Raw genomic sequence first — 27,240 nt, 5'->3', positions numbered from 1 at the left:
GGGGATTTTTTTACTCTCTGTCACGGTTTTCCAGCCATTTGCCTGAGCCCTGAGGCAGCAGCTTGTCCTTTGGCAGGTGGCAGCCCAGCTTCATCTGCAGCCAAGGCTTTATCACTCCCAAATGCTCAGATTCAGTTTTTCCCTGGGGAAAAAAGTAGCTCTGAAACCCCAGGATTTCTAGGTCCTGGCCATTTCTCACACAATGTAGTAATCAGTGCTGAATCAGAACTCAGCCTTGTGTTTTACATGGACTATACCAACACAATGCTGTGCTGAACTAATGCAGGGAGATTTGGCTTTGCTCCAGTCACAGGGCCCAACTCCCTGGGGCCCCTTCCATTCAGGCATCTATAAACATCCAAACCCAGTTGTGAGCATTGTCTCAAAATCTTAAATTGGTACCACATGGTGCTACTCAGAGAATACCCATGTTCTCCATGACCTCAGCGTAGGCCACCAATCTCCCATGTATCAGGAGACAGTGTGTGTATGCATGTATCCACACAGGCACTGAGATAAAGATGTGTGGATTTTTAAAATGTTTCAGAGTTGATATTATTTTCCACACCACTACTCCATGATTGACAGCAAAACTAGAAAGCACTGAAGCACAGAGATCTCTCTGCAGCTGGTGCTCCAAGAACGCAGGTGGAGGGAGGAGAGCTGACAAGCACTCAGGGATGGATGGATGGATGGATGGATGGATGGATAGACCCTTTTCCAGCAGGCAAAGCCTTTATGTGCATCAGCATCAAACCTCCATGGGAAAACCCAATGGACAAAAGTCACTTGAAGGTGGCATAAAAGCCAATGGGAGGAGAGGCACAGCCACTGAGTCTTCTCCACCTCCTGGGGATCAGACCCAGGCAGGAAAGCAACAGCAGGACACAAGAATCCCCAGTGCTGATCTCAGCTGTGCTCCCCGAAGGCTCATTCCCAAGGCAACAAGAGTGGGATTTAGCATTCTTTAATCCAGCTCAGAGAGCTGGGAAATCAGGAAGGTAAGAAATTCAGTAGCTGTGTACATGCCTCAGGGCCAGCATGGGTGTAAGGGCACACTGCCCCCACCACTGCTACACAAGGCAGTGAAAAGGATTTGCAAGGAAACAGCTGCAGGATATAAAAGCAGGAGAGCTTCTCCATTAGGAACCAAGCAATGCTTGCAGAAGCTGCCAGTGGCATCTCTCTATTGGCAATGTGGGAGGGAGAAAAAATAACTTCATCTCAGTTGAAAATAAAATGAAAACAACCATAGCGGCACAGCACTGTTACCTGAAGTGCTTGAGGACAGACAAACCATCACAGTGATCAAGTGTACAGATCAGATTAGTAGGAGGTGGAATGTTATTTTAATGGTGCTACTAGCTCATTTTTCCAGGGAAGAGCAGCTGCAGAAACATCCCAAGCAGCTGTGTCCTCCCCCCTCCTCCATTCTCCCTCCCTCAAAGCAAAGTTGTTTGGGGGAGCCAAGGCTTTTCCTACAAAAGCCTGCAGATCCAAACCTTCCTCTAATCAAGAAACATTTCACACGTATGGGACTTCTGGGTTTTTTTGGATAGCAGCAGCATCAGTAAATAATTCAGTGCCTTGGCAGAGATGTAGGAACTTTAAAATATGAAGGCTATTATCAGATTTAATTTAATAAGGTACCTAGAGGGCTCAGGGCCAGGAAGACAGGATAAATACCGACCAAAATAAAAACCATGCCTTCTTAATTAGCCAGAGCACTTTGCTACAGCAGCTTGGACAGACCAGCACAAACACTGCCTGAACACCAATGGAGCTTCACTGCCACAACAGCAGTACCACAGCAGCTTGCATGTCCCCTAGCTCCATCAGCAGCTGCTGCAGATGGAAACGGCTCCAAGGACAGGGCTGCGGGGCTTTTGCACAGGGGCCTGGCAAACTCAGCTTCTGCTCCCCAAGAAGACCCGCAGTTTTTGAAGGAAAAGGCTACAGAAGCATTTTGATACTACATTTGCAAATATAACAAATGAGCCATTGGCAAGGTTTTCCTCACAAGCAGCTGCACCTCCGCCCGTGGAAACTGAAACTCTCCACAGCTTCTGCTCAACTTTCCATACCTCTGTCATCATGCCCACATAGGATGGGGTTCTGCCACAGCAGCAGAGAGCCAATGGTGGGGAAACATCTGCCTCAGCACTGCCCTGAGCATTGACCCGTGGACAAAAGCAGCTCCCTTGCACAGGAGGAGTGGAAATCTGTTGTAACCCATCTCCAGGGAAAGCCCAGTGTCATGCACATGCCCTTTCAGCACTTTTTATCCTCCTCAGCACCTATGCCAGTAACATGGAGGGTACATAGCTTTTAAAGACCTTTAGCTGGCTCTGAAGAGCTGAACTAGTCCTGCTGGAACAGGACAAGTCACCACCTGGGTATGCAACACTCTCATGGTCCCACTGAAGCCAAGTACTGCAGTTGAACTGGTTGTCCATCAAACAGCCAAAACCATCTCAGGGCTGGGGATGACCCAGACATACATTGTTCACAGTACTCCTCCAACCCAAAGTCCAGGAGGAAAAACAAATCTCCACCTAAAATAAAGGATTTCCTCTTTCCTGCCACCACCAGACCTCAAAATTCAGAGGAAAGAATATGGAAGTCAAGGCAGAGCCTCTGAATGTAACATCTGTTTAAACTATTTGTGAGACAATTGTTCCACCTGGCCTTCCAGGTGAGAAGGGAGCCTCTGGGCAGTTTTGGGGGCTCCACAACACCCATATGCATCCTAGAGAGCATCCCTTAAATCTCATCTAACCAGGAAGATATGCCAAGAACGCGTTTGCCACAGGGGTCCCTATAGTACCAGCAACACATTGCCTGAACAGCTACCACATCTGCTGAGCTCACCTCAGCCTAGGAGAGTGAGGAGGCAGCTGCTCTGTGCCTGATGCCCACCCTGCTCCCTTCTGGCTTACACTGCCCCATGGGAGGCACTCAGTGCTCACCTGTGTATTTTGTGTTGCAATTGTATTAACAGCAGAAGAGCAGTGCCTACCAAATGGACACTTAGAAGGGAAGGTCAATTCACTATTCTTGTAATGATAGAATATTTAAAATAAAATTTAAAGAAATACAAAAGCTTGACACTTACCTTAACAGAGCAAGTTCCATCCCTGAGATCCCAGGGGAGAAGAGACAGCACTGACCAAAAAAGAATGGCTTCACAGAGCACTCATCCCATCCTGGGGACCATGCAGAGTTGATAACTTGGCATATTTTAAATCACAAGTCTCAGATTTGACATTTTAATTACGTTCCTTCTTCTATATTCAAGGTATGGTTGAGAAATCCCAGTTCGCATTTTGAAACAATAAACACAAACATGTAGCTTTCACAGAACAAAAAATAAAATTTAAAATTAGCATGGGCAGCATAGGAGTCAAGGAGAAATCCAAGACCGGCTTAAGGAAAAGAATTATGACTTAAAATTTATCTCAAAACTTTTCAAAGGGCTGAACCCTTGAAATCAGAAAATCTAGTTGCTAGACTTCTCAGCCCTCCTGAAAGAGCTGATGAAGAACCAGCACACAGACAAAGTGTGTTTGCCTCACAAAGCCAAAAAGAAAAGCCAACAGCATTTTCACTCCTATCCCACACCAGTCCTTGTGAGAAAACGGCAGGAGACACTTCAGTCCATGGCACCTGGGGCTCATAAGACCTTACCCAGTTGGAAGTAGGAATGAGGCTTAAAGGAGCCTTCAGAAAAGATGCTGCAGAGAGGGAAGCGGTAGTGCCTTCTTTTAAAATAATTCCTCTCAAATTACAGCCTCTAACAGCAAACTAACAAGTGAGGGAAAATAGTTCACACACCTGATTCCCTCTCTGCATGTGCTGCTTAATTTTTTCATATATAAACAAAGCCAACAGGTGCAGTGAATTGTATACCTGGGAGCTTTGGAAATACTAGGGAGAAGACAAGCCATTCTAGAAAATGCTGGAAGCAATAAGCCAAACAGAAAAGATGAGTTAGATAGTTTCCAACATAGAGTTTCTTTAACTAGGAGCACTTGCAGACAGTGGCATCCCACACTTGCTCCTTTAGGGAAATTAAGATCAAGGTTTGCAGCTGAGCATGAAGGCAACAAGTTAAACACGCAGACGCTTACAGAAAAATAGTAGGGTTTTGATCGTTTGGGCTGTTTTAGGTATCTTATGGTCCCGCTGAGACAGCACTATTCTGGTACAGGGGAGTCAAAAGCCAGGTGAGGGGCAGCTTTGTACCTTCCCTCCCCGGGATGTCCATTCTGTCCAGCCCTCCCTGCAACGCTGCCAGTGCCGGCCGAAACGCGGATAAACCAGGAACCACAGCCCCATCTACTGGGCACTGGGAAGCCATCCCCACACTCATATTCCGCAGTTGGAACACGAGCAAGTCGGAATACGGCAAGGCTCCACCGCCATCCTCCTGCCACCTGCCAGGTGGGAGCGGTGCTGGGCTGTTAGCCCGCTCCCGGAAAGCCCCGTCTGTCACCATGCCGGTGTCTGAGTGGAAAAGTCTGGTAAGGGTCGTCCTGACCTAGGTCAGACCCAAAAGGCAAACATTCAGACCATCTCCTTCGCTCTTAGCATCCCCTGGGCTCTCAGGAGGTAAGGTAGCGACTGCTTTGGAACCAGATCCTTGGGCAACGCTAAGAAATTCAGCATTCCAGGTGAGAACCTGAGGTTCACAGCAGCTTTCCAGTCTGTACGGCTGCACCCTAACATTCCCAGCTGCAGTGCAGGAAGGAGCAGTGCCAGCTTGCCCTGCTATGGCTTGTCACAGTCTTCGGCACAACGGGCAGCTCTGAGTTTTGAACTGTGTCACACCTGTTGTGCTGAGCTCTCTGCTTTGTAAAACCCTAAACCTGACCCACATACACGGTGGGAGGGTGTATAGTCCCACTGAGCAGCCAAAATGTTACTTCAGTCCTCAGCATCCAGCTCTGGCCATGCAATAGACCCTGTTCCCTCCTTCTGAGCTGTTAAAACCCAAGCCCTGTACTAAGGGTAGTGGGCACAGGTTGTCCCCTGTGCACTGTGGTACCCCTTGTCCTGCCCAAAAGTCACCAGCAAGACTGTACCAAAATGAAGAGTGAACTGTGTGACTCAACCCTAGGAACCCTTCTGCATGTGGTGCAATGGCATTTAGCAAGAAGAGAAAGATTTTCTACCAAAGCAGGTTTCTCTAGCCATCAAAGCCAGGTTAGGGAGCCATAATTTCAAAGTATGCATCCTGCATACTTTTAGAATATATTTTATTCATGCTTGAACAGAACTAATAAAAGCAATTTTGTAGCCAGTGAAACAAACACTGACAAAAATATTTAGGACTCTTGTCACATGAGAACACATACCAGGTAAATTCAAGTCTTTATTAACACTTCATGAACTGAGGGTTTAAGCAGCAGCCCAGAAAAGATGTGTTCTTTTAGATACGGATATCAAAAAGGTATCTTCATTATGTAGTTTTGTTCCTCAGTAACTACTGAGTGTCCAAATGAACAATGTAAAATGAAAATCACATGCTTCTGAAGTTGGACAACAGAGAAATGGCAGTAAATATTCTTAAAATCACAAGTATTAAAAAAACAAAACCAGTTTCAGAAATCAGCGCCCCATAAAGCAAGAAATTAAGAAAATGAGTGTTGTGACATAGTAAGATTGTACCCATGCCCAAGGTGTTTCTCACAGTCTGCCTCTTTGCAGGGCTGATGACCAATCATGTTCTTCATTCCCAGTGCTACACACAACTGTAACACTTTTCTAACTTTGCCTGTCATACAGACTCTATGAAGATCAGGTTATCACCAACTCTGAGGCTTTGTGGTTTTCATAAGCTTTAGGCTGCAAGGGCTGGGAGCTGGTAGTGTCAAGCACTGGCTAGAGGAAAGAAACAGCCTGAAATGCTGGCTGATGTCTCTTTGGAAGCTGCAGGGCAGCAGGGACAAGCTCCAACAACACCTTGGTCCTACAGCAATAATGACATAAATCTGGAATATTTTTCTTTTTTCTCCCTCTGCCAGGTCACATATCCAAGATGCCATGCTTCATCTATCCTAAGGTACAAGATACACAGCTTGGGGGGTGTTGCATTCATGACAATTGCACATTTACTACCTGCTTAACTCCATGTAGAATCTATCTGCATCAAGATGCCAGTAATCCAAGAAAAAAAAGATTATGTTACAAGATCCACTCCAACTGCATTCTCAAAGTTCTGGGTGAGGAGGAAGCCTCCTAACAGCCATGAGGTGAATTCATCACACACACCTCAGTTTCCTTTGCTAACTTATATGGTGCACTGATTTTAATAATCAGGCTCACAATACGAGTATATCATACTCCTAAAACTCAGCATTAACAACCTACAGCAATTCTGACAGTTTCACAAAGCAAAACAGACTGCAGATGCAAAGATCAATCTCTTCAGCTGTGCCTAAAACCCTTTGCTTCCTGCAAAAGAAAAACCTTGGTGTAAGCTGACAGTACGTAGATACTAAAAATACCGTGATTACCTGGGCAAAGAACCTGGAGAGGAAAAGGAACATCTGTGAATGGTGGCATATAAATTAGGGAGGGAACTGGAAAACCTGTACATATGAGACATTCATGGATCACACAGTAGCATACTGGCAAGGACTGCAACAGCTCATTTGTCCAGAGGGGGTTCTACAATGCTCAGCAACCCCAGCCAGCTTCCTGTGGAGAGCAACTCTGGAAGGCTTTCCTAAGCACGCCTGGCCCATTCAACCCAGTTCTATCAACCCAAATCAAATATAAAGAGGTCACAGAGAAAGGAAACACTACGACAACCCTCAGTGGAAACTGCCACTATAGAGACCTCCACCTAAGCCATTTTGGGTCAAATCAGATCTATTCAGCACAAGTTACAAGTTGTTTGATGTTCTTTTTCAATACCAACACTGAACTTGCAAAAAAAAAAAAAATTGCAATAATGAACAAGCCAGTGTCTCAAGGATTTGCTCCTTCCTCCTCTCCCTAATCCTCTACCACTGCCTCAATAGATTACATCTGCCAGGTGTTTGCCACAGGGGAAGCTCTGGCACAGGATCTTCTGCTACACTTTTGCTGCTATCTCCACTCCTGTGCAGAGACTTCTCCTACCTTGTGCCTCTGGCATGCTGAGGATCATAGCCTTCCTGCATTGAGCCCTCTGCTGTCACAGCCAAGGCTGTCTTCTTTTCTAAGAGGCTGCTATTCAACCCCTCTGCAGTGCTGCAGGCAAACGAGCTCTCCCATTCTATCCATTACCCCAACAAGGTGATTCTGAATCCACATGCAGAGATTGCCACTGTGCAGATCCACCTGTCACTGCCAGTCCTCAGTAGTAAGAATGACAATCATCAAAATGATACTTTAGGAAACACTTAAAACAACCACATTCCAGTAACACACCAGGAATATTTCAGCAGCAATTACTCAGAACCGGATGATTTAAAACACACCATCTTCCACACAGGAGCAGTCTTAGGATTTCTACACAATCATTAACAGGAACACATTCACATTAAAGAAGTTACACAACTGAAACATCAACAGTAACAGCAGAGATTCGATGTAGGGAGGGTAAGAATGTGCTCCGAGTTTGGAAATTTTTTATGTGGCAGAGTAAGAACAAAGCCCAGTCCAACAAATCTTTTGGGGCAATCTCAGGTCTGAGGAGTCAATCAGCAGGTGCTGCACAGGCTGTTCTTAATCCAGCTACAATGCACATACATAATCACAAAATGACCAGGCTCTCGACACACCCTGACACACAAGTGACAGGCCTCAGGTGGCAGAAGGGGCCTCCCCCTGCTGCATTCTGGAAAGTACTGGAGGATGTGCCACAAGCACAGGGCTCTTTCAGGAACAAATGGTGAAGTGCTCACCTACCTCTCAGCTAAATGCCCGTCATTATTAACAACACCTTTAGTCACCTTGCATGTAATAGGTAAAGACAAGAGGAAGAAATATCAGTCTCCTTTGGAGAGATACTGTGCAGTAATATGCATAACTTGCTTTAGGTTTTTTTACTGCTACTATGCACCATTACAGTAAAATGAAATGAGCACACATGCCAAGAGAAAACATTCTTTACAGGTTGATTGGCAGTGCTGAACATAGAAAAAGGAGCACGTGTGACCACACCAATATGGAAAAATCTGAACCATCTTCACCTCCAACAAACAAAACCCCATTTCTCTTGGTGGAGGATCTACCTCCCTTTATTGCTAAAAATCACAGCAATATAATCCTCAAGAATTAAAGCAGATGAATTAACATGGTGTTTTTTTCCTGAAGATTACAGCAGTGTCTTTGAGGAAGGGACTGGCAATGCTAAAGCTGTGATTCCATCAGAGGAGCAGCTCCCACTCAAGTGCTCTGTTCACCACCATGTACAGTCAGGCCACCTCCCACACCTGGTCACCAGAACCTTCTTCACCCTGCAAACTTGTGAAACCCGGGGCAGAACAACAAAAACAGCCCATTTGGGTGGACCCAGACGGGCTGCTATAGAAAAAAGAAAAACCTAAAGCTAACCGCTCTGCCTCAGTCACCACCTACCTCCTTTCCTGTGAGCACATGAACTGCTCTCTCCTCACCCGAATAGAACCATGGAAGGTGGAAATGTGAGACCAGCCCGACACTGAGACAGGAGGGGCAGGCCAGCAAGCTGCTGCAGGCAGGGAGAGAGCCCACAGCCCCCAGCTCCATTTAACAGGGTGTAACAGACAGGCTGCTCTTGGCTAGGACTGTGCCCCATGCTACACACGTCATCAGCCAACAACTTCACAAACACAGTACCAGCACAGTGTGTACTAAACCAGCCTTTATTTCTCTCACAGTACAAGAGAGCTGAAGTTAAGACCATTCCGTGGCAGTGCCAACCCACTCAGTAGCCTGGGCTGTGGGAGCTGCTGACCAGTCCTCAGTGGCAGGCTGGGCACTCCAATCCTCTGCAATCACAAACAGAACACTTAGTGCTCCCCAGCTCCTTCCACCCACAATCACACCCCACACCCCTTCCCACAGACACCTCCCCAAACTGACCTGTGGGGAACTGCTGGATGGGCACAGATGGGACCTGCACTCCCTCAGACCAATCTGCAACCTCAGGCTGAGGAGGAGCAGTGAATTCAGGTGCTGGGGCTGTCCATTCAGTTTGGAATTCCTCCTTCGTGACTGCTTTCTCAGCAGCTGCTTGCTCCTCCTTTTCAATCTGCAATAAAGAGCACAGCCTGAGTCTCCCAGGAACATGACCCAGAACACAACTCTTACTATCACATACCAGACAACAGGCACCAACTGGCAACACAATTAACTAACTACGACAGTAGAGTGTGAAGTGCCATCATTATATTAGCAAAACCTGTCCTTGAGAGCAGACAGGACCACAGCACAGGAGAAGAAGCAGAACATCCCAGAGACATACTCCCTGCCATGAGGCTCCTACCTCCTCAGGATCCCTGTAGAAGTACAAGTCAGGCATGACTTCCCATGGGTGCTCACGGGAGATGGTGCCACGCATGCGCAGGACCTCCCGAGCCAGCATCCACCACATCAGGCCCACTGAGTGGGCTCCCTGGAACAGAAGAAAGTAGATAAGAGTTGCTAAACCTTTGCAGAAGTAGCAGAAGACTTATTTGCACCCCATCCAAGGCTCATGCGTGGTAAAAGACATTACTCGCCAATGGCAGACTTAGGTACCTGAACTTGAAAAAAGGGCAACTTTTCCAGTTCCCGGTGACATTTTCAGGTCTCTGCAGAAATCATGAGGCCATTACAACATGGCCTGAAGTAACTCTCCTGTTACAGAGTTTCACATTGCTCACCACCCCCACTTGAATCTCATCCAAAAGACAGGGATAATGCTCACCACACATTTAAGAATGAAGGGATTGAAAACTTGACAAAATAAACAAAGATTACGCACATCCTCACACGTAGCTTACACTAGTTTTGATGACCGACACCTAGAGAGAGATCAAAGATAGCTTCTCATCTTCCTAGACTTTATCTTTCGGGTGATTTCTGGCAAGGTAATGTTTCAGAGCAGTTTCTCCATTAGTTCACTTTATCTTTCATTTATATTCATGATCTGTGGCAAGAATGACTATCAAACTCCACTCACTGGGCCACAAAGACCCTCATGGTGTCAGCGAAAAATCCTGCCAGGTTACTATTGCACACGTCCTACACTTGAGAGTTCCTTGGCCAGAAACCAGCCTCAGCTCCAAGCTCCAACTGTGTGCAGGTTATTTTCTCCTCCCCACCCACCTGTAAGAGGCATTAATTAGCTCAACCCCCTGAGATACATGTGAGATACAGGCAAACCCTCCCTTGCAGAAACAATCCATCTTGGAAGCTCAAGACATGCTCTGGAGGAAGCTGCCTGGAATGCCACAGGGAAGCTTTACCTTGTTATTGCAGGGAATAGCAATATCCACATAGCGCAGCGGGGAGTCGGTGTTGCACAGGGCAATGGTGGGGATGTTGACGTAGGATGCCTCTGTCAGTGGCTGGTGATCAGCCCGAGGGTCTGTAACCACCAGGAGCCGAGGCTCACGGAAAGCTGCCTGGATCTGGTTTGTGAAGGTGCCAGGAGTGAAACGCCCAGCAATAGGAGTAGCCCCAGTAGCAGCAGCAAACTTCAGAACTGCACGCTGTAAAAGGGACACAGCAAGGTGAAACAGGAAAAGTGCATTTCAACCAAGCCAGCAAAGTGCATTTCGGCCAGGTCATCCAGGCACTGTCAGTGAACATGCATGAAATTTAACTGAACTACTTGTTTCCACTCCTGTGAAAGCAGGGCTCACCACCTCAGGAGACATAATGAAAATGTTACTGAAAAAAGCTACACCATGAGTCTGTAAGACCATATCCCCCAGCAAAGTAGTAAGTTGGGGATACATAAAAAAGCCTTCTCTTCCCCTGAAGTTATTGGCAAGATCTACTCCAAACTCTCATAATCAAATAATGGAAGGGGGAGTTAAATGAAAAGCTTACAATAAAAAACAAAGCACATTTTCTTCCATTATTTCTACATGTTTTCATTATTCAGGAACTTCAAGGAACTACATAAAAACTTAGTAAAATAAATACACACAAACTGAAGCTGTGTCCATTGAAACTGCAGTTGGCAGCTCTTATTCAATTGCAACAGCTTCCAACTTCTCAGGCATATGGCAGGGCCTACTATCAAACTCCAATCCTAGAGGGAGCCCCTCTCCTGGTGTTAGCGAAAACCCTGCCATCCTTTGCTGTTGCACACTTCCGACACTTGAAAGCTCATTGGCCAGAAACTGACCTCAGCATCAAGTTTTAATAGTGTGCAAATCAAGCCCACCCCAAGCTTTTCCTTCAGAAATCCACCCCTGAATCTCCCTAAACATTTGTGACCTCACCTGCAGTTACCTAACTCCACTAATTAAAGGTTATCACCTTCTACAATAGAATGTTTTGCTAAAAATGTAGAGTCAAAATCACAAATATACTGGTTACTATACCTTGCTCAATAACAGAAAATTTCTTCTTTGACAACTTTTGTATCAGGTGCTTTTCTGTCCCCAGAAAATCAGTGCCAATTATACACAGTAGTTCTGGGAGAAAGGGGCCACCAGGGGACTGACCACTAGTATGACAGAAATCCAACAGGAAGAAGGATATGGAAGAAAAACAATTTTATCAAATGCCCTGAAATGGGGAGCAGGTTTCAACTTATTGTTTCAACCTGCTTAAGTGGAACACAAAAAATGTTTAGAGTTGAAACTGGTGTTCCTGCCTATTATTGCCAAGCTGTCACTGGCAGGCAATGATGCATGGCAAGGGAGTCCTGCTCCCAAGACTGCAGGCTTCCTGATGTCCATACCTGTCCAGTGTTCCTGGAAGAAATGACGCTCACATCAGCTGGGTTCTCAATGGCAACAATGGCACGAGCTGCCAGGAGCAGCTTTTCCCAGGTCCTCTTCAGATTGATGATATAAATACCTGTTGGCATCATAAGGCTTTAGAACAACCAGCAAATCAAGATCCTGAAACAGGACAGCACTTCTCTGCCATTACATCTGTCACACAGTTGTGGTTACTCCAAAATTCATAACATCATCAAGGTTGGAAGAGACCTTCAGGATCATCCCATCCAACTGTTCACCCAGCACTGCCACTGTAACCACTAATCCATAACACCATGTATCATAACCCAGGTCCCCCTTAAAGGCAACTGGGAAACCTATTCCACTGTCTGGCCACCCAAGCAGTGAAAATTTATTTCACTGTCCCATCTTTATCTCCCTTGTATTATCTTATGGCCATTTGCTCAGCTGCTCTGACTGTTGGCAGGCAGAAGAGGGTGGCCCCTCCTTTCAGACAGTTGTAGAGAGTTGTGAGATCCCCCCCCAGCGTATTCTTCTCAGGACTAAACAAACACAGCTCCTTCAGTCATTCCTGGTGACATTTTCTAGACCTTTCAAAAGCTTTGCTGCCCTTCTCTGTATGTGCTCCAGCACCTTAATGTCCTCCATGAAATGACGACATTCTAGCCTCATTCTAGCTAGTGGAAAGCTATTTCAAAGAAAATTCTCCCCTTATGGTTTTTATGTCACACTCTTCCAGCATGTAGCATCAAAAATCTAGGCTTGGTATGAGTTTTAATCTTTTAACAACGGGCAGCTCAAATTGAAGACTAGCACAAACAAGGAGAAAACATTGAGATACTAAAACCACTTTGTTAATACAGTCAAGAACCAGCAAAATTACCCAAATCGGCTGCGAGTCATTTACCAAATTTCAAGATCAATATAGTATAGAACTGGCAGAATTGTTCCAAAATCAGTATTTTATTCTACTTGCTTGAGTTAACACTGTTTGGTGTGCAAAGGCCATGGAGAAACCATGCTAAAGAAATAAAGCACTAGCACTTAACTGCTTCTCCCAGTTGTGCCCACAAGACCCCAGCTGCCCAACCCGGGCCACCCATTCCGCCTGTTTACCATCGCTCTTCCTTTTGTAGATGTACTGCTCCATCTGGAAGTCGAGGTTGGTACCTCCCAGATGAGTCCCGGCAGCGAGGAATTTGAGGACATCCTCCTCCTTCATCTGCAGGACATCAAGGCCTCCGGACATTGTGGGGTTTCCCTTTGGAAGCAACGACAGGGAACCTGCGGGCACAGGGACCCAGATCAGCCCGGCGGGAACGCGCCACGAGGTTCAGCCGCCCCCGCCGCCATCTTGGGCCACCTCCCGCACTATATTCGGCAGGCCTCGGCCCTCTCTACGGCCTGGCCAGGCCCGGCCCGGCCCGGCCGCCGGCATTGCGGCGGGATGCACAGTGCTCCCCCGCGTTATCGCAGAGCGGGGAACGCGTCCCGCGCCTCCCCCGCGCCCCCCACCCGGCGGCCCCGACTCACGCTGACAACGCCGTGTGGAGGCCCGGGCGGCGCGGAGCCGAAAGAAAGGCTGTGTCCGCCTGCGGTCTATATATAGCCTCGCCAGCCAATAGGGTGTCTCGGAGGCGGGGCTCCGCGGTGGGGGTGGGGCCGCGCTCCGGCGGCGCCTCCCCGGGATCCCCAGGCCGGGCGCGATCCCGGCTGTGCTCGCTCCTCCGGCCGCTTCTCGACACTGATTCTGAATGAAGTTTGTAGGATTTGTGGGATTACGAATTCAGAGAATATAAATAAAAAGTGGTGAAGGAATGGTCTGCAGTGTGAGTCTTGTGAGGTGCGGCTGAGGGAGCTGGGGGTGTTTAGCCTGGAGAAAAGGAGGCTCAGGACGGATCTTGTTGCTTCCTACCACTCCCTGAAAGAGTGTGTAGCCAGGTGTGAGTCGGCATCCTTTCCCAGGGAACCAGCAACAGGACAAGAGGACGTAGCCTCACACCAGGGGAGGGTAAGGCTGAACATCACGAGGAATTTCTTCCCAGAAGGGGCGATTAGAGACGGAGATGGGCTGCCCAGGGAGGTGGTGGAGTCACTGTCCCTAGAGTGATTTAAGGAAAGGCTGGACCATGGTCTGGTTGACACGGTGATGTCTGGTCATGGCTTAGACTTCATGACCTCGGGGGCCTTTCCCAGCCGAGCTGATTCTGTGGCTCTCTTCTGGGACTGCTTCAGACCATCCTGTGGCTTCTGCTCCAACCAACATCAAGGCTGTTTTGAGGTCCTGAAGTGAAAAGAAAATGAAGATTTATTTTAAACATTTTACAATTCCATTTTCCTGCTGAAATACATGTTCTTGGGAGCTGATGATTATTTGATCAATTGTATTTAGCCTCCAAACTGCCTGCTGTGGGGAGGAAGCTTCTAAGGAGCTGCAGCATCTTCCTGGCACCTATTCCCCCTCCCTGCAGGGGCCCTGCTCTGGCACCACGCGGGAGAGCTTGGGCAGCCACCGCTGTCCCTGTCCTTTGGAGAAATAACAGTAAGAGCAGGTGAAATTAACACTGAACCTACACATTCTTGTTCTGCAGTAGACAATCTTGCGGTACTTAACCCTTTTTTGTGTGTGTTGTTGGGTTTGGGGGTTTTTTTGTTGTTGTTTGCTCTTAAGGAACCACAGAATGTGATGGGATTTAAGACTCTTCATCGTCTTTCTCATCTTCCTTGTCCTATTCTCGGACACAGGCCTGAGAAAGGAGTTTCTTGGTAAAAAAGAAAAGTAGCAATGCTTACTTTACTATGCTTGCTATCATCAAGATCTGGATTCATTTCTAGACAAAACACTATTTCCAGTGCCTTCTGCAAGTGAAAATTCATCTTCACATCTTTCTGGCAGCAGTGCTTCTCTAGTTTTCTCCTATTTTAACCTCATAACCACTTCAGTGTGTCTGGGCCTGGACTCTCCTGACAGTCCCTTTTCAATGTCTGAGCTCTGAGTTATGCTGGGGGTGATTTGCTTAAGTAGCAGGTTGCAACATCATCACATGTAAATTCTTTGTCTCCTGGAAAATGGCTTCGTGCTTATTAGATGGTGTTCATTAGTGAGATTACCAGATCGGTTTTAGAATATTCTGTAGGAGAGTAATTCAAACGTTTGCCACATGGTGGTGACAAAGTCGGTAAAATGAAACTCGGCACCAGATCAGTGAACTCTCAGCAAGCGCGAACGATTATTGCCAGAGAGATTACAGACATCTGTGGCACTTTGATAAGTGCACTGTGGACAGTGAGAGCTGACCTGATGGAGCTCTGTGCAGCCTAAGGAGACAGGAGCAGTGTGGATATTAGCTTGAGAGGGAAGAGGAGAGATGGTGGTGATGTCAGCATGGCATTTAATGTGGATTTAATCTGGAGAGCTTTTCTGCACACAACTGAAACCCAACAGTATTAAAAGTGTATTTGAACATAATGATTGGAAATTAAGTAATGAATATTGAAGTAAATATGATGTTGTAAAAAGAATACCACTCGTAAGCATTGTAGAATCCTCTGGCATCTCCAGTACTTAATTTATTTCTTGTTATACTTCAGGCCCTTTCTGGTAGACCATGAAGTCCACAGTCCATGAGAAGGCTTGGAAAAGTCATGAAAAAGCTTGTCAGTAAAGTATTTCTAATTATTTTCTTAAGTAACCTAAAATCTTGTCTTCATTTTTAATCTGTGTGCTGAGACAGTTTAAAATAGATCTGTTACTACTGGACATGTCCCTCAGGTGAAAGTGTATCTGTCTTATCACCTGTTTTAGACAAGGTTTCCCTGGTCTAAAGTTCACACCGAACTCTGTTACACAATTACATGCAGAGCTGCTGGCAGCCCCTGGGAATGGCCTTTCTCTGCAGCAAGCAAACCCAGGGAAAGGGGATTTGAGCCACCAGTCGTCCTGAAGTGCCAAGAAGACTCGGAAGCATCACAGAGCTACCACCAGCTTTTGGGTGCTGCATTGAGGACCTCCAACGGGTGCCTGGGGTGGTCACAAAGCCCCAGAAAGAGTATATTCCAGAGAGCCAGCCCAGGCTGCAGCACAGAGCAGCAGCCCTTGCCCAGAAGCCTCTGAGCAGGGGACCGTACCAGGACCCCCAGTGCTGGGAGAGAGGACTCCTCACAGGGCTGCAGAAGAGGCAGTGTGTGCTGCCAGAACAGCTCCTACACTGAAGGGGTTGGGTTGTTTGTCTGGGGAAGAGGCTCAGGCAGAAAGTTTTCATGCGGTATCTCCCCGCCAAACACAACAGTGGGTGGTACCCAAGAGGTGGTGTGGCATCCCTGGAGAAAGCAAAGAATGATGAAGATCAACCCACTTTCAATGAAACTGCACTAATATTACTCTGATTTCCTGTAAATTCCATTTTGGGTTGTGTTTCAAAGGCTTTTCATTACTTCTTACATGATTTGGGAAAACATACTTTGGCATATCTCTTCCCTTCTTATTTCTAGTTCTACGAAGTTAGAATTGCTTAGCACATGTTACAAAACTTGCAGAGGTCTCATTTTAACCTCTTACTGGGATTTTGTAATTTTTTCTATAACTCCTTAATGCATTAATAAAAACTCCTAAAGCATTTTACAGTTATAAAATCACAAATTAAGAAACTGCAATGTGGAAAATCAGCTTGCTATTTTGAAATAAGTGCCAAAGCCAGAAGGGATAAGCATATTCAAGAAACCCACACAGTGTATGCAAAAGTACACATATATATCTGTCTGTGTGGGAGGAGGAATTTTTCTGTTCAATTCTGGTGTCAGCGCTTATGTGTGGCACAAAACTCATTAAAAAATAAAAAAGCAAGAAAGTGTTGGTCCATTTTTAATGAGAAATTTTTAATGAGAAACTGTAACTCTGTTTTGTTACAACCACAGTGCCTTTAAACTTTCAATCTTGCCCACCTTCTACCACCCAGAGGGTTATGGAGCTTGTCTTCTATCTCTTCTCACAGCTGGGGCAGCCACCAGCAGCATGGATAGCAACACCCACTACACTAGATGGTTCTTCAGAGCAGCAGGAGAGCTCTGGGGAGCCCTGTGTGCAGGAGTAAGCACCAGCCCGGGCCTAACTTGCTATCAGGAACCTGCACAAGCAATTCACGTTCAGCTGGCACAAGGCTGCACCTCAGCACTCTCTGGCAGGTCTGTTGCACACAGATAAACCTCTATGAAAATTGCTCCATGCAAGAATGTATCATCTAAGCAAGAAAAGAGAGAGGCTTGGGATCTTCACATCTGGAAGATGCACATCTCAGTATCAACAATGTTTTGCTTCGCACAACCTGCCTATTACTGAATCCCAGGACCATACTGTGACAGCAAGAGGAGATGCCAGCAATCTTGCATTCCCTTGCATTATAGCTTGCAGGAGATAATTGTGTCCCAGGCACAATTTCTGGTCCCCTGCCGAGATCCAACTGCCTGAGTAGCCAAAATGTGATCAGGAGCAAAAACATGAGGAGACTAAAAACAGTTTCTCCCCAGAGAGCTTAAAATCCACCATCCTCAAGGCAGGTATTTCACTAGCTAGTACAAGAATTCAACAGCTATCTGTCTTTACACACAGCAGGCAGGCAGAGGAAGCTGTGTAAAATACAATATTCCCCACTGCTGTGTGTTTTTTCCATTTAAGAGAAGTTGATTTAGGCTGTACTAGTACAAACTGTATATATACACCACATAAAAAGAGAATATTCCTTGCCTTTTACGGGCTCTGAACACGTGCAACAGTTCTGTCCTCTTGGAAAACTTCATTTGTCTTCTTAAGCCTCTATTCCGTCCAATCCCTCGTGCATTTAATCAGTTTGGGGCTTGTTTCTTTGGGTTTTTTAAAGAAACATTGAAGAGATTACATCCTAATTTTAGCAACCAATTTTTAATAGAAACATATAATACACCTTTTCACATAAATATTTTATACAGACAAAGAACTCACAATATTCAAAGCTATGCAATGTTTCCAAGCTCCAGTTCTGTTTAAGACACTGAGAGAAAAAAAACTCAAATAAATAATCACACAGGAAGAGTGGAAACATGAAGTTTCTAAAGCATGAAAAGCAGACTGTTTCTTTTGTGTCCTTACAACTCACTTAAACACTGCCTGCCTCAACATGCCAGCCAGCTGTGTTCTTAAGACACAGCTGCAGGGGCAAGTAGAGACAGTGCACGATCACTAACAGTGCATTGCCAACAACAGAGGTCAGTCCAAGAGCAAGCCAACTGCAATCCTGAAGTGCACAGAGGGAGCACACCAGTGTCTCCAAGCTAATATGGCTTTGGAAATTATTATCTGACAAGATTGTTAAATTGCTGGCTTGATGCAGGGAGGTGATTAAACAGCTCTGTCCAGATCTTTTATTTGATTTACTTTACCTTTAGGCTGTACAGTGACAATTTGTTGTTAAGCAGAAGCATTAAACCGCAAGGGCAATACATCCAAACTCCAAATCCACACAACTGATTGATTATCTTGACTTGCTACAGCTATTAAAGAGTAACTTTAATAAACCACTTCAGAAACAGAATGTTTTTGAAGAGGGGAAAAGGGTAGAGGACAGTAAGGATCAGAGCTGAGAAACAGTCTTATGCCTGACCATGTAATAAAGCTTTCAGAACAGTGAAGCAGAACTTCAGGCTTTCCCTTCCCCCATATGACACCCAACAAAAGAAATAACAAAGAGAAACAAACAACAAGCTTGCACCACAAAATTCATTCTCCCCAACTCACAGGCAAACGTTTGGATTTGCAGCACCAGTGGTAGATGAAACATGGTGCAGTTTAGATTCCCTGTTTCTTAAACTCAGAGGAGCCCAGGTGAATCGACAAGCCAAAAACCATATAGTTCTTCACTCTACTCCAATAACAAAGTACCAAAGCAAGAATAGAAAAATTTTCCGAAAGAAAAAGCTAACACTGCTTTAGGCCTGATTCCAGATTTTTAACAACCAATCCCACAGCAGATCTTAAAACATTAACACATGGGAATAATTTCTTTACTTCTGTTACCTGACCACGCAGGAGTACAGGAACATAAAAGCCAACAAAGTGTTTCTAAAATTCAGGTTTCTGATGAGGACCTTACCTAATTCCAGATTACCTTGCATTCTTTGCTTGTCTGCCTCTTAAAAATGAGCTTAAGTTTCTGTCTGCACAGGTTGGACATTGCTTTGCCATTGCTAAATCAGGAACAAAATATGTGAGAAGCACCTTGCAGGTGACTCCACACACTGCTCTTGCCTACCACAGCCCAGGATGATCAACAGATCCAACCCACACACCAGATTTAAAAAGCCCCAAAGAAATTTCAGGCTCCCACCACAATGCTGGTTTCATCCCATACATAGAGGAATAAAGGACAAATGAGGCAACTCATCTAATTGCCACCTTATTCCACCAGGTCAGCAATCCTAGACTTGGTTCTCCTGCTTTCTGTGTCAGTAGTGCTCAGGATAGCAAACAAGCAGGATGTGCAGTTATCATGGTTCCATGCACTCTCACAGGTTTTGGCCACTAAAGGCAGAAGGAAGAGCAAAAGAAGGGAAGAGGTGTTCACATTTATGATTAAGCAAATAACATGCCACATGCCTGATTTGATGCAGCAGTCTATTGCTAACATGTAGAAATGTGCACACAGAACCCTCCACCACCATTCTTGGAGACTCCTGCACTGTAGAACAACAGCCTCCCCTCACAGATGGGCTGAATCTAAAAACAGGCAGCACTTTCCAAGCCCCCAGCCTGTCCTTTTACATTTCACTCAACTTTTACACAACTTGTCAAGCCTTCTTGGAATTGAAATCTGGTAAAGAATACTTTTAACAACCCACATCCCCTCTGCTCTTGCACTTGGAAAGTTGCCTGGGCAGGTAGTGATTGTCCAAAATACACCCTAAAATTTATGAACAGGTACGTAGCAGTGGTCGTTCATACAGCTACAGTGTTGTACCTTCATATTTAGAGACAGGTGCTCTGGTTCTAAAGTGAATTGCAATAATAATTGAAGCTATTCAATAACAGATATTTAAGAAAATAAAGGTCAAAGGTAAGTATTCTGCAAGGCACACTACAGAACAGGATGCACACTTCCAAGCCAGCTTCATGGCTATGCTAACAGCTGCAAGGGACCCAACCACAGAGGCACAAGTGAAGAGGAGAAAGGCTGTACCTGGCACACACTGTGAGGTCTGAGTAACACAGCAGGAAAGAGTAAGAAGGCACAGAGGATGAAAAGTGTATTTAAACTCGGGCATACTCAAACATGGACTACCTGGTAAGAGAGAAGGATCCGCCAGGAAAATGTGAAGGGTCTGTGTGGAGCCCTAAGGAAGTAAAAGGTCCCTGCCAAGAACCCAAAGGGCTCAAACTTTGGAGAAAGCTTGCGGAAACAGCAACCTCTTCTTCCTAAATCAAAACATACTCCACATGTAGTCAGTGATGTTTTAAGGGAAATCTGAAGTGCCAGTATCTGTATCAGTTTCCACTATACATTTACGCATTATGAACCATGGCCCTAAAGGCTACATCTAAGGACCACTTCACACTGAGGGCGTTGATCAGGGTTAAGGATATAAGGAATAAGAATCAGGGATAAACAAACAAGCAATAGGAAGCAAGCAAGTCTCTATGACAACTGCATAAAAAATCCCCAACAAAACCCACTTGAGTGTTCCTGCTATAGTTAGACCAGCAGCAATTTTTTTTTTTTCAGAGAACAAGTAGAGCTTTGGTAACAATTCTAAAGTGCCTTATGCTTCTTAATTCCTGTGCAAACTCTGCTGTAGAGGCAGAAGGACATTTCAAGAGTGTTAAGATGCTCAATCACATAATAATACATAACACAGCAAGGCGGTTCCAGTTACTTTCTCTGTGATCCCCCACAGTACAAAAGTAGTGGCAGAGACCATGTTTGTAGCTTTTCCTCTGCACTTCATTTCTCTTCCACCCACTCCTGCAATATAAGCATTATGAGACAGATCCAGTTTCCCATTAGGGCCTAGTGTTCCCCTGTGAACATAAAGCATATGAGGAAGGAGGAACTGTATCAGATGATGGTCACTGTGGTCTTTCTGGCCATGCCAGCAACAAACAGGCTTGCAGGTTCCGCCATCACTGTTTTCTCCTCGAATGCTTTTGCTCTAATACTGTCTCACTGCATAAAGGTAGTGAGCACAGATTTATTTTTAAAAGAGGCTTCTTAGCATAGCTACCAGGCTGTGAAAATCCTACCATTTCCCATGGCAGTCTGCAAGTGCAGTCCTTCTGGAATGCATTGATCAAACAACGCAAAGATCCAATCCTTTCTTTCCTCTACTTGCCAAAAGGCCCAATCCCCTGTCTCAGAAGGGCTTTCTTCCTCCTGGATGAGGAAGGCTTTTTCCTCTGTGGAACTGGGAACTTCTCAGTGCCAGTTGTTCACAGCAAATGGAAGGAATGAAGCTGGTCCTTTCTCGTGCAGCTCAGTCAGGACTTCAAGCCCATTTTTTCCATCATCTGTTCATATACTGTCCATGCCATTGCTGCCATCAGAGTGCGCCTGAGGGCTCGGGGCACACCACCTCGGAAAAAGCCAACCAGCCCAAAGTCCTGCAACAGGAGATAAACAGCAATTCATCCCAATCTGCCTGGAGGGTTTTAATTTCTCATCATTACATGGACGAGCACAGGATGTATTTCAGCACAGACCCAGATCAGCCTCTGAAAGACCCAGGTTTAAATAGTGTTTATTGTTTAGGAAGAACCTGTAGCAGTGCATTATTTCAGGGCTACCCAGGAAAGCAGGAAGAGCTGTGAGTGGAAAAAGGAAGGCCAGGATGGAGACAACAGATAGGGAAAGCCACACTCAAGTCCAACAAAGAGAAGACAAGGGTGTAATCATTTCCAGACACTACAGGAAAATTACTAGTCTTTATTTTAGAGCTTCATATTTACAGAAGTCTCTTAGCTATTCTGTAAAAACCTGAGATTTCTAAGTAGTGAAGTAAAAAACCATTATGATTTGAGAAAAAAGAAAAGGTACATAAAAATGCATACACAAATAAACAGATTACTGCCTAGGAATAGAGTTCAATATGGAAACAGACTGAATCTGCCAAGATCTCCCCTCAGCAGAAAGGGAAAAGTGGGCTTTGACTACTTCATCCTATTCCTGGGATGAAGACCTGGACATTTATTTATCTTTTGATGTCTAAAGAGCAAATAATTATTTTGTAGGTGGTTTGTATCTGAAGCCAACATTTCCCACTGCACTCTATAGTCTTGGCCTACCACAGCATGACCTCCTTCACCATTTCAAAAATGCCGACACTGAATTGTCCAACTGCAAGAGCAGATGAAGCACTGACACTTGTTCACCTTCTTTAAAAGGCAACAACTTCCCCAGCATAGCTGTGCTTTGAGCCAGGGGATGAGAAATGAGGATGTGGTTGTGCATAACAGAAGGGATTCACCTCACCTTGTAGATAAAGGCAACGGCCTGGCTAGTCCTGTGGTACTTTTGGGGTGACAGCTGCATGTGTGTTTTGATGACATCAGCAGGCTGTGTTGCCAAAGAGGCCAAGATTCCCGCAAAGATCCCACAGCCAAAATTCAGCAAGGGCACGAGCACTGGATCCAGCTGGTCTGTAACACAGCAAAGGGAATGCACTCAGACCCCATTCAGGCCAGGAACACTCATTCTGCATGACAAAGTGAAAGCTATTGAATGATGAAATCAACATCAGACCTAAAAGAAGTTAAGATTCATGCAGCTAGAGAAACCTTTCAAGGGGAAAAGTGGCTACTAGTCAAAAGATAGTACTATGGAAAAGTCTCGCTTGCTGGGGAAGTGAATTTGAGAGAAAATCAGTAGAGAAAAAATTGTACAGATGTTGCCCCAGTGAGCTCCAGTATTAGAGAAGCCCCAGTTTAGTGGAAACTGAGCATTATACAAGACAAGCAGAAGTAGCAAGCAGTGCTTAAGGCACCCTGTCTTTCAAATGTTCACTAATCCACTTAGGCATCAGTCTTCATGAACACAATCAACCAGTTTAGGGCCAGTCTCTATTTCTGCACCAACCTCAGCTATAGGTCTAACAGTTCTCCACAGGCAAATGTGAGTGTGTGACCCAAAGCCCTACAGGAGACTAATTTAACTTCTGAGGTGGAGGGCAACAAGCAGAGCACGCAGGCTGTCAGCCACAGGGCAAGATCTGAGAAGAGGAACATTTTCCACTCCAGTCTCCAATATTCAGCCTCACCCTGAGGTGTCAGGTTTTTGGTCTGTGTGTAGAACATCAGGTAGATGCCAGAGAAGGGTGCATCCCGCAGCAGTGTTGCCGTGAGCCCACTGAACATGCCACGAGCCCCTTCAGTCTGATAGATACTCTTCAGGGCTCCATACACACTCCCATAGCCAAATCTTCCACTCTGCAAGAGCAGAAAAAGGTCAGTCATCCACATGCCAGGCACAGGTCGAGGAGCCCTACATACACCCTGAGAATATAATATCCAAACAAATAGCAACACAGAGGACAACCCAAGACAAAAACAGGGTTTCACCTACCTCAGCCTTTAAAAGAATCCTTCAGGAAGCTAACATATGAAAGATGCTACATAAACATTGTATACAACTGAAATTTATAAATCTTAGGGTGAATTCTTGCCTAAATATAACTTCCTGCAAAATGTGTGAACTGAGGTGAAAATCAGGACTACATTCCTGGCTGTACCCAAGTGGCAGCAACCTTCTCTAGGCAGGACTTATTTTGCATTGCAAGGAAGGTCTGTGACACCATTAACATGGGACTAATCAGAAAGTCATACCTCGTATCGGGTCTTCACTACAGTCACTGGCAACATGCAAATCCCAGAAACAGCACGAGCGGTGGCACCCAGAAAGACTGACTCCAGGGCTGTGGGTGAACGGTCCACAAGAAACTTTTGCTTCATCATGTACAAAGTGCTGAAGTAAATCCCAACCCCCGGAATACATCTTGCAAAGGACTTCAGGAGAAACAGAAGCAGATGAAGAAAGAAAAAGCTTACGTAAGACAAAACATACTACAGAACTTTTCTGAAACTGTTAAACTTGACAGTAAGCTTTGTAGAAGACAAAAATACCACAAAAGCTAACACTTTGAGGAAGGAAGCACTGACAAACAAGTGATTCAAATGATTCCAGGATTTAATGCCCTCCTCAATGGCAGTCTTCTAGGAACAAGATATTCCAGACCAAAATGAAGTTCCTGCAGTTGCCACACCATATTTGCAAAAGTATTCAAGTGTTCAGCTGCTCAGGAGCACCATAACCAAATCAGTGAAATTCACAACATTAGCTCCTTAAAATAGGATGTAATCTAAATCAGTGGTTTCACTCATAATTGCACAAGAGTTGGCCATTTAAATTCAGGCAGGCATAATTAGCAATAAGCAGTAAGTTTATTTATCTACTTATTTTTACAAGTCAAACAAGCCACTTACTGCAGAGACACCTTTCCAGAGCCCCAGAATACTCTCAGTACGAACAACCCTAAAGAGCAGTGTTACCATCCCAGCACGACCAGACCTGAAAGAAAGACAAGACAGGAACTGAAGAAATCACCTGCTTCTGCTCCTTGGCAGATGTACTCCACAGCCACCCCTTTCACTCGTATCTCTGTGCATTGACTCAGCATCTCCAAGGTGCTCTTCCTCATTTCAGTCTGCTTTTCTTGGTCACTCTTTCCACCACCTTCTGTATCTCACAACTTGTAACACCCATTACCATTTTTTGTTGCTCATTCCCTTTGTTAATAGCAGCAGATTGTAGGTTGACTACACCAAGCTGCATGCATGAAAAATTATTTGACAACCATACAGGATTTTTTTCAGGCAGAGGATACCCCATGAAACAGCATGGTAGCCACTCCAGCAAACACCAGTCTCTCAGATGAAAACAAATGTTGAAGTTACAAATTATTCCAGTAATATTCACAACCACAGACATTTTTGCTCTTCTGGAGCAAAACAACAGTCCTTCCCCATAATATAAAAACATACCTCCTCTTTTAGAAATACTGATTTCCCAAATTACAGCTCTGAACTCCAAGCCCCAGCCAGTAAATAAGGCAGAGACCTATGGCAGAGCACCTCCAGGCCCCCCACGCAGAAACATCCCCCTCCTCTCACCCATTCACGGTAGGCTGCAGAGTTTGCAGGCGGGTTTTCAGCAGGTCAAGGGGTTGGAAGAGGAGCGTGGAACAAGTGCCACTGATGGAGCCACACACGAAGGCCTTTAGGACTGGATGCATCTGGAAGAGGAAGAACAGAACTTTAAACGAGCATTTAATTAATGGTACAAAAGGAAATATTTCAGCTGATAAATCACATCTTATAGGAAGGAAGCTGAACTGACCCCAGATGCTAAGGACAGCTGCCTAGGGCACAAGCAGCTTTTCCAGACCTTTTCTGAGGCTAATCAAGTTTCATTTGTGGCTTTTGGTCCCTCTGCTTTACCTGGGAGAATGTTCCAGAACCTCGCTGAAATTCGATGGTGGGAAAGCGTTTTCCGAGTATCAAACGTACTAGCAGCCATCTGCTCACCCTTGGCCACGGCAAAGGAAATAGGTGTCCTCTTCCCACCTACTACTTGCCGCAGTCCCACCCACCTGCGCTGGCAGCACGTCCATCCCTTCCCCCCCACCCCCGTGCACCCCAAGGCTCCCCCGCTGCCGCGGGCACCGGCCGGGAGCGCAGCCCAGACCCAGGCCCGGCCCAGACGCGTTCAAAGCGCTGCACGGCCTGCTCGACTGACGCTGTCCTGCCTACCCACAGCGCCTGCCGCCGCCGGCACTCCTCGGGAAATCATAAGGCACGAGGCACAAAGCCCACGGCAGGGTGAAGATTTTTTTTTGTGTTTCCAGAGGGTTTTTTGTTTTTATAAACGGTGTTTGCTAATGGAGAACGAGTTTATGCGCCCCTCAGCGCAGCGGAACCACGGCAGATTAGAAGCAGCGCTGGGCACACTCCAAACCAGAAATGGTTTCCCCGAGTCCGCCCGGACCCACCGTCACGGGGCTGGGGCTGCACCTGGCCCCTCGTCCCCCCGCTGCCCCGAGGCCGCGGAACACGACGCAGCACCCTGAGGGGAGCGGGGGCGCAGCGAGCCGCCCCTCGCCTCCCACCGCGGCGCTGCCCCGGGCTCTCCGCGGCACAGCCAGCGAGGAGGGCCCGGCCCGGCCCTACCTCCGCCTCCCGGCCCGGCATCCCAACGCCGCCCGCAGCTGCAGAGCGCGGTGGGCGGTGGCGGCGAGGCCCAGCCCCGAGCCAGCCCCGCTCCGGAGCACCGCCCCGCCCGGCGCATGAGGCTCCTGTAACTCTTCCCCCGCCGAGGCCCCGGTCAGGCGCGGCGGCCGGCGGCCACCCCCGCCCCAGCACCCTTCCTTCCAGCCGCCTCTGCCCCCGGACTGCGTGTTGGTCGCGGCTTTTGGACGTTCTGCAGAGAACCGTAGCACGTTAAGGGGATGAAATGGATCTTGGAATTTCATCTAGGTCCACCCTCTCCGCTACGGGGAGGGACACCTCTCGCTAGATCACGTTGCTCAAGGCTCCATCCAGTGTACTTTGAACGCTGCCAGGGATGGCACATCGACAGCATCTCTGTACAACCTGTTCCAGTGTCTCGCTGCCCTTACCGAAAAAAAAAAATCTGAATATCTAACCTAATTTCTTCTCTTTCAATTTAAGTCTGCTACTCCCCATCCTATCACTGCAATTCCTGACAAAGAGTCCCTCTGGCTTCCCTGTAGGCCTCCTTCCACATAATGGAAGGCTGCTATGGGATGTCAACACAACCTTTTCTCCAAGATAACAGCCCCAGTGCCCTCAGCCTGTCTTTCATCGAGAAGGTGCTCCAGTCCTCTGATCAATTTTGTGGCCTCATCTGGACTTTCTCCAACAGTTCCATGGCCTGAAGCTGGGAGCACGAGAACTGTACTCAGTTCCAGAAACTGTACTCTCTATTCAGCAGCTGCGCCCCAGGGTGCTCCATCAGACATGGCCAGTGGGAAAGGTCAGCTCTTACTTGACAGCTTTCATGTCTTCCCTCAGTTCACACCTCCCACTTGCCTACAAACCAGCTTCCTACAGATACTGGGCTGTTCAGAAACCTGAGATGCACACTGATACATCCTTACCGCTAGTGTCTCCACTTGCTCATCCACATTCTGGACCCAGAGCAGAGGAAGGCTGGCTTTCCAGAGCATTGAAGAAGTGAGGCACCAAAATCAAGTGTTTCAGTATTAGACCTGTGCCAGTCCTGAGACTGGAGCTTCACTTTGCCTGCAGAGCCAGACACTGCTTATCAAC

General features: G+C 46.3%; 2 protein-coding genes and 2 non-coding genes across 7 annotated transcripts; all 4 read right to left on the bottom strand.

The window, feature by feature from the left end:
• Window positions 1-8,821: 8,821 nt before the first annotated feature.
• Window positions 8,822-13,549, bottom strand: RPSA (ribosomal protein SA). Its single transcript, XM_062509559.1, has 7 exons — window positions 13,413-13,549; window positions 12,996-13,163; window positions 11,876-11,994; window positions 10,425-10,670; window positions 9,461-9,589; window positions 9,058-9,226; window positions 8,822-8,963 (listed from the first exon to the last, which is right to left on the bottom strand). The coding sequence occupies exons 2-7, from the start codon at window positions 13,126-13,128 to the stop codon at window positions 8,869-8,871; spliced, it is 891 nt and encodes a 296-aa protein (XP_062365543.1). The 5' UTR covers window positions 13,129-13,163; window positions 13,413-13,549; the 3' UTR covers window positions 8,822-8,868.
• On the bottom strand, window positions 10,104-10,262 carry LOC134054511 (small nucleolar RNA SNORA62/SNORA6 family). Its single transcript, XR_009934045.1, has one exon. It is a non-coding gene; the product is annotated as a small nucleolar RNA SNORA62/SNORA6 family (small nucleolar RNA).
• On the bottom strand, window positions 11,186-11,343 carry LOC134054506 (small nucleolar RNA SNORA62/SNORA6 family). Its single transcript, XR_009934044.1, has one exon. It is a non-coding gene; the product is annotated as a small nucleolar RNA SNORA62/SNORA6 family (small nucleolar RNA).
• A 4,224-nt stretch (window positions 13,550-17,773) lies between the features above and the next one.
• Window positions 17,774-27,219, bottom strand: SLC25A38 (solute carrier family 25 member 38). 4 transcript variants are annotated; one of them, XM_062509523.1, is made up of 7 exons: window positions 27,069-27,219; window positions 25,063-25,184; window positions 24,376-24,460; window positions 23,719-23,898; window positions 23,154-23,322; window positions 22,370-22,536; window positions 17,774-21,501 (listed from the first exon to the last, which is right to left on the bottom strand). In XM_062509523.1, exons 1-7 carry the CDS (start codon window positions 27,135-27,137, stop codon window positions 21,379-21,381), a joined length of 915 nt encoding a protein of 304 aa, XP_062365507.1. In that variant the 5' UTR covers window positions 27,138-27,219; the 3' UTR covers window positions 17,774-21,378. The 4 variants fall into 4 exon arrangements, with proteins under 4 accessions (XP_062365507.1, XP_062365516.1, XP_062365524.1 ...); XM_062509532.1 differs by having other exon boundaries at window positions 25,941-27,178; XM_062509540.1 differs by having other exon boundaries at window positions 25,063-25,204; window positions 27,069-27,086.
• Between the last annotated feature and the right edge of the window lie 21 nt (window positions 27,220-27,240).

The sequence above is a fragment of the Cinclus cinclus genome, chromosome 1 (genome assembly GCF_963662255.1).
Source record: "Cinclus cinclus chromosome 1, bCinCin1.1, whole genome shotgun sequence".
Lineage (NCBI taxonomy): Eukaryota > Metazoa > Chordata > Aves > Passeriformes > Cinclidae > Cinclus > Cinclus cinclus.
The sequence above is the reverse complement of the archived record's forward strand: the minus strand, read 5'-3'. Positions and strand labels throughout refer to the sequence as shown.

What these genes read in the sequence shown, in the direction of transcription:
- RPSA (XM_062509559.1), bottom strand. Translation starts at nt 13,128, where the DNA reads ATGTCCGGAGGCCTTGATGTCCTGCAGATGAAGGAGGAGGATGTCCTC. An exon ending in CTACAAAAGGAAGAGCGATG is followed by an intron (nt 11,995 to 12,995) that starts GTAAACAGGCGG and finishes TGATGCCAACAG; the next exon opens with GTATTTATATCATCAATCTG. An exon ending in CTTCCAGGAACACTGGACAG is followed by an intron (nt 10,671 to 11,875) that starts GTATGGACATCA and finishes TCCCTTTTACAG; the next exon opens with CGTGCAGTTCTGAAGTTTGC.
- SLC25A38 (XM_062509523.1), bottom strand. Translation starts at nt 27,137, where the DNA reads ATGCTCTGGAAAGCCAGCCTTCCTCTGCTCTGGGTCCAGAATGTGGAT. An exon ending in CTGCAGCCTACCGTGAATGG is followed by an intron (nt 24,461 to 25,062) that starts GTGAGAGGAGGG and finishes TCTTTCTTTCAG; the next exon opens with GTCTGGTCGTGCTGGGATGG. An exon ending in TCTGGAAAGGTGTCTCTGCA is followed by an intron (nt 23,899 to 24,375) that starts GTAAGTGGCTTG and finishes TTTCTCCTGAAG; the next exon opens with TCCTTTGCAAGATGTATTCC.